The following is a 6940-nucleotide window of genomic DNA, read 5'->3' on the forward strand; positions in this document are numbered from 1 at the left end:
TATGTATATATATGTATATATATATATATATATATATATATATATATATATATATATATATATACATATATACATATATATATACATATATATATATATATATATATATATATATATATATATATATATATACATATACACACATATGCGTGTGTATAAATATGTATATGTTCAGAAACCATATCTGTTCAGAAGCCCCACACACGTACTAAGGCAAACAAAGTTGGTGATTTGATGTGTTCACTCATTCACACTAGATTTCACACATTGTCAGCTGATGCAGAACATGGTGTGGCCGTGTTGGTGGGTTTTTACGTCATTGCTCAGACTGGTGGCTGTGTGATTCGAACGTCTCAATTGAAGTGCGTGTGCGTGAATGCACAGATTTAATGCGAACAGGGCCACGAGTCAGCCCACACTGCAACCTCATGCATTGTGATCTTGTGTGTCCAATTGCAGCTTTATGAGATTAAAAAAATATTTTCCCTTGCAGCAGTTAGTCAATTCCAACCTGTAAAGATGCAAAAAAAAGATATATATTATTTTGGTTATTTTCATGGAGTTTATTAATCAAACTAATATTTTCTCATTTCAGTGTATCCATTATTTTGTACTTTGCCTCTTCCTGAAACACTTTTAGTTTGTTTAATGAAATTGTTATTTGGAATTAATAGCAAGGGTTAATAAATAATATTCCACCCCTACATGTGTTTGATGGAAAAACAATGTTCACCTGCACAAACAATTTTTGTTGACTATGTGGACATTTAAATGAAAACTACCACCTACAACTTAAATTAAGCATAATGGGTCAGTGACCTCAGTCTCATGGATGTTTCCACATGTTCTCAAACTGAGTGAGCTGAATCATTGAAACGGTAATTAAAAATGTTGTAATGACTGCCTGACTGCAGGGTTCAATGTGCCAAACATTTGTTTTGTTAACAGCACTTTTGGTTCATGTGTCAGTATATTGTTAAATTAACAGATTTTCTTTCCTCACTGTTTGTGTCAAATCAGTCCAAGAAGAGTGGTAAGCCAGGACCCTTCCTGCTGTCTGGCTCCAGAGACAAAACCATCAAGATGTGGGATGTAAGCACTGGAATGTGCCTTATGACACTGGTGAGGATTTTCTTCAATCTCTTTGCCTTTTTTTTTTGCTTATTTACATTATGATGACACACATTCTTTCCTCGTTGGTGAGATAAATGAGGTTGCATCGTTGTCTCACTAGGTTGGCCATGACAATTGGGTGCGTGGAATCCTCTTCCACCCTGGTGGCAAGTTTATTGTGAGCTGTGCAGATGACAAGACTCTAAGGATCTGGGACTACAAGAACAAACGCTGCATGAAAACCCTGTGTGCCCACGAACACTTTGTTACCTCTTTGGGTAAGCAGCCCTTCACTCAGAAAAAAAATCTTTTGTGTTACTGTTTGACCAGTTGGTCTCTTGAGGTGCAGCGGCAAACCTCTTGCTGAATACTGGAGCCAAGCTCACAGAAACCTGCTTTAGAGAGAGGTTCAGTCATTGTAAAGAAATCCAACTTATCCACTTGACGTGTGTTGATTGTCCTGAGAGTTGCTGGCAGCAGTGGTTTAAGAGGTAGAAAAGCACTCCATGATTTTCTTACCACCCCCTCCTATCGCTGCGGCTTTTCAGCAGATCAAGGCTCTTGAAGTCTCATGAGGAGGATATCACTGTAAACGGATTCCCATGCATGAAGAGTAGATGGAATCATCCCTGCTCATCCATGCTTCTTTCTGTTATTGTGTCATTTTGCTGTGCTTTGTCGGCCCATCAGAAGGTTATTTCCCCTATTGTTAAGCCCAGGACACACCGTTGTCAGCATACACCGTAGCCTTGCTGATGGCTTTTCAGCAGATTCAGCATATTGAATCAACATTGCCGTCTGGCGATAAGAAAGATCACTGTTCAGGGTGTTTGGATCCAGCCAATCAGAGCACAAGAAGAGACATGGAAATGGCAAAGAGGGCAGTCTTCAAAGGCTCATATATGAACCTCCTTCCATAATTTCCTTTTTTAAATTTTGAAATGTTGATGCAAATACATTGACGAAGTGGAGCAGAACGTACATGCTGGTTGTTCATTTCATCATTCTTTGCCTTGGGAAGGTTGTTGGGACGGTGTGTCTTGGGCCTAATCGCATCTATCGCAATTGTGACTGGTTTATTTGTATGTCGGGAACACTTCTCAAAATGCTTGATGGTGTAATTCAATGATAAATGCTCTGTTTTGTTTTGGGTCTCTCACTCTCTCTCACACACACACACACACATATATATATATTTGTACTAATTAAATCTACAGTTCCTCCCTCTCTCTGTCTCTGTCTGAGCTATATTCCGAGTGCTGTTCTGACGAATTCTTTGTGATTTTTTTTCTCTCTCTCTAGATTTCCACAAGGCTGCTCCCTACGTCGTCACAGGGAGCGTAGATCAAACAGTTAAAGTGTGGGAGTGCCGCTGATCTGGACCTTGGAGGATTGGACCACCATCCTAATTACCCAGATGCTCCTCTGGATCCCTCCTCCCCTCCTGCCATCTCACGTCTCCTTTCATCCCACCTCCCACTCATCTAACAGTCTTACCTGCACCTTGCCATCTTCTCCGGTTGCACTTACCACCATGGTTACTTCCCCATCGTGCTCTCTGGTCCAATAACTTTTGTCCTTTGTAAATTATTCCTGGATGTAGATTGAGCTATTAAATGTTACACAAAAAAGTATTCTTGCATGGTAATCCAAAATTGTATACTGTAAATTTACATAATGTTGTCTAGAAGTACCATAGGTTTAACACAGGGCTGGCCGTCTGTCACACAGCCTTACTGACCAACCGAAGGCAGATGTTTTTGACTGGGTGTAAAATGTAGGGCACTAAAAACCAATAATTTAAGAAATGACAGTGTCTTTATGTGTAAGATTTATTTTTGTCAATTTTTTTTTATTATTATTATTTAGGATTTATTTTCTCTGTTATTTCTCTCCTTCACTGTTGTAGTCTGTTGGTGCCTAGCTTGGTGAAACTTTCAAGAGATGAGGAGGCAGGAAAAGCATATATGATGCGCTAAGATATGATTGTCTGTGGGGCTTTGTTATTGAAATAATCTGTAGCTTTATAACGTCACTTCTCAAGTGTGCATACCATTTATCTTCTTGTGGAAACTAGGTAATATTTTAATGGCTGTATATACAAATGTTTCAAACTATTGTCCTTGGACCTCGGGGGTTTAAAAACAGCTTTGTACTCTTGTCATGGTGGCACATGAACCACTGCTAGGCTTTAGAGAAATGATCCCATTATTAAAGAATCTGCTGCAAATGATAAACACTTTACAAAAAAGCCAAATGCACCTGAGCAGAGTTAAGAGATTACACCTGTTTATTCTCCAGCACTTGATTAAGACTATGGGTGTGTCTCCCTTTACAAGATGATTTACTGTAAACTTGCATGTCAGACATTTGAATTAAACCCTCTGTAGACTTATAATTCCCTAACCAGTCAGTCAGGGATCGATGTACTATTGTAATTATGTAAAGTCACAGGATGCTCAGTCGACCCGTGGTGCAAACCGATGCCTCTAGTAAAATAAAGCTAACAAAGAGAACACATGACGTTATAGCGAGGAGTCAAAGTGAGCCCCCTGGGTTTGATATCTTGGATGTGCAAAGATCTCTTACTTCTGAGAGGTGAAATAAAACTGCTTAATAAAAATGGGTTTTGGTTAAAAAAAAAAAAAAAAGTTTTCTGTGAAAATATGAAATGTAAAATTAGCTTTAGTTATTAAGAGATTTTGAGATTTTGTATTGTCACACTAAAAGGATGAACATGGATGGGTATTTTGGATTAGTGAGGAAATGCCCTAGCAGCTGACATGTTATTAAGTGATGTGTTGATGCTGAGGTTGGGTTTTCCTGTGAAGAGCTCTTTGCTGTGAAAGAGGTGGCGCAGCTCCTGTATCAGATAATGGAGGAGTGCCAAAGCCTGAACAGTGAGGATCTCTGCACACAAAGCCCACAGACCACCTCACACATATGCAAGCATCTTTTGTGTGGCTTTTCTCAAATGTTAGGTTTTCGGTCTTTGTGGAGCTGGAGTTGTAATGGGGTGAATTTTAAGACTGGAACCATTCCACTTCCCTTGGAAGACAAAAAAGAATGAACCATCTTGCTTGTACCTGTAGCTTGCAAGGTGATTCTTAAACCTTGCACATCCCTGTTTTTATTGAATCTTTGATCCTTTCAAAGGGATAAAAGATCAAAATTAAATGATGTTGATAAATGCATAAACCTATCATTTCTGAGTAGCCTAATCATTCTAGTGCCATTCTTGGCTAATAAATAATTCCACTGCTTAACATCTTAGCTTTGCCAAGTTTTCCTCTCCCTGTGTGTACTGGATGTGATGATCTGCTGCTCAAGCTCCTACTAGTGGCTACTGTGAGCCTGTGACCTTTTGACACCGCGCTGCTGCATGTAAACCTGCACCAGAAGCAGAGCTGTCGGAACAGATCACTTTAATATCAGCAAATACTGGAGTCTTCACACAGAGACCAATTGGACTGAACAAAGAGATGACAAAGTGTCTATTTTACGTAGTTTGACAGTTTTGTGAAATAAACTTGTTTGCTTTGGGGAAGAGAGTTGGATGAGAATACGCCATTCATGCACTGAAAGTATTAAGTTGCAGGTTAAAAAGCAATTATGTGCTGAATTATTTCCAACTGAGCTGAAGTGAAACAAATGAATGTTTTTTTTGTTTTGTTTTGTTTTTTTAAAAGCCAAAATTGTCAAAAGCAAATTAATTTTCGAAAATCTGTGAATTACCCCACCCTTTGCCCCATGTCGGCTAGGATTGGCTCCAGCCTCTGTGGCCCTCGTGGAGGATAAAGTGTTAGAAAATGGATGGATGAATTGGGCTAAAATCATACCATTTACAAAATGCTAATAAAGTTAACGTCTGTATGCAATGTCAGCAAAATAGCAGGAATAAGATAAACAGCTGTTTGGCTCATTGACAGTGTATAGTAGCCCTTGTTCAGGTGTTACCTTTTAGTCCAGATAACAGCAGACAACTGCTGCAGTTATTCTGCCAGTGGTTTATTCCATGTCTGTAGTTATTCAAGTGTGGAATGTTGATGTCAGAAAGTACTTGTATCTTTGCTGATGTGAACATTTTCTTTCAGCTCAAATTATTGTCAGCACTTGTTTGGGTAACTTTCTACTGGCCCCTGCATGGTTGCCTGGCAACTGCTGTGCACTTGGATGAAGGCAGACTGGTACTTGATCTGTTTCCAATGTCTGTGCTGAATCTGGCTGTAGGCATGAGGGTGGTACCTTCTCATCTACCTCTTATGAACAAAGTGGATTGGCCTATTTCCCACAGTTTCAAACTCTTCCTGTGACATTACCGTGTCCTTGGTAGCATTTAGTTCAGACTGCTCTGTTCTCTGGCTGTGGAAAGGCTGGTTTTGTTGTGTGTGTGGTGCCATTTGAAGGAGGTTTACCTCCTCCATCTTCTGTAAATGCAGTGGGATTGTGGCAGACTAGGATGTTCCAAAGGAGAAATCCTCTCTTTCAGGGAATACTACTGACGTCTCTTTTTGGTGTGTGCCCCCTCCCTGCCCCCTTAACAGAGGTTTTCTTTCTTTTTCCTTTTTTTTTCTTCCAACAAGCTGTTTCCAATTTGGTAGAGAAACAGCTGATTTTGTAGTACTATTTGGCATGGCTAGTAAAGATGCCAATGTGTTCAATGTTCTAGCTAAAGCCAAAAAACGGAGACATTTGTTTGTACAATCTGGTTTATCTCAAGAAATCTGCCTCCTTCTGCTGGTCCAGCACATTGTGACCAACCTTTAAAAGAAAATGATGCTCGTCTCCTCAGGATCATGCTATGACATGGCAGGCCATTAAATGTAAATTCCCTTCCTTGGTTTTACTCAAGGAAGCCGCTTAATCAAAGTTCAGGACAACGTGTGTTCTGATTCTTTTGTAAGAAAATGTAGATTATTGCAACAACGCAGCAGTTAGTGTTGAATGCCTGTGTGCGCCCTGTTGAAGAAAAATCCCCCCTTTGCCATTGCAGGTCCCAAGCAATCCCTGTGCTGCTCTGGTCTGGTGTGTGAAGGGACTGACAGACAGGTTTTCACTGTCTGTTGGTCTTTTCCTCCAGCCTCACACCCACCTGTCCTGTCCTGTCCCCTGTAACCTGCCTGTGAACCACAACTGAGGGCTTCAGACTCCATAACAAGCTCCACCAGGAGAGCTCATAATGTTTTCACCTCTAAGGTCTCACTCTTCACTCAGCAAAACTGTTAACAATATACCTGGATGTCATTATCGTTTGCAATATAATAAAAGACTTAAAATCTGCATTTGTGTTGTGTGCTCATTTGTTAGTAACAATTATATATTTGGTTAAAGTCATTTTATCTTAAGTCCTGTTAAGATAAAACTATTGCACAATTGTGAAATCTGCTACCATTACATATCATGTTGCTGATTTTTGCACCTCTGTCTGTCCCCTAAATGTTTAGGTCTTACCACCTAGTTTTCTTTTAACTAATATTCTTTTTTTATTTTTAAATCTTTTATATTGTCTTATTTAAACTGCCATGTACATAGGAAAAATGCACAATAAAAGTCTTTGAATCTTTGAATCTGTTATATTGTAAAATAATGATACAACTTATTTCCAGTGAAATCACATCATTCATAATAATCACATCATTCATAATAATGATAAAGTGACAGACACCAAATGGAATAAAGAACAATATGTCATATAGGGAATAAATCTTTTGTGGAGTTTGTGAATAAACACTAAAGATAAGAGGACATTTTGTAGTTAAACATAATATGTAATAAAATACATATAAATATCTGATTTTAACCTATTAACACATACAATAAATCAACA

The 6940-nt window shown here is 38.9% G+C and overlaps 1 protein-coding gene across 1 annotated transcript in view; it reads left to right on the top strand.

Moving 5' to 3' along the window:
• LOC122773337 (lissencephaly-1 homolog) overlaps positions 1-6393 on the top strand; it is a 28129-nt gene extending 21736 nt beyond the window's left edge. Inside the window, exons 9-11 of the mRNA XM_044031947.1 lie at positions 1021-1122; positions 1235-1391; positions 2416-6393. Of these exons, the coding sequence (XP_043887882.1) occupies positions 1021-1122; positions 1235-1391; positions 2416-2489 (333 nt within the window). The 3' untranslated portion in view covers positions 2490-6393. The remainder of the gene's footprint in view (positions 1-1020; positions 1123-1234; positions 1392-2415) is intronic.
• Positions 6394-6940: the final 547 nt, after the last annotated feature.

Source organism: Solea senegalensis, linkage group LG8 (assembly GCF_019176455.1).
Source record: "Solea senegalensis isolate Sse05_10M linkage group LG8, IFAPA_SoseM_1, whole genome shotgun sequence".
NCBI classification, from domain to species: domain Eukaryota; kingdom Metazoa; phylum Chordata; class Actinopteri; order Pleuronectiformes; family Soleidae; genus Solea; species Solea senegalensis.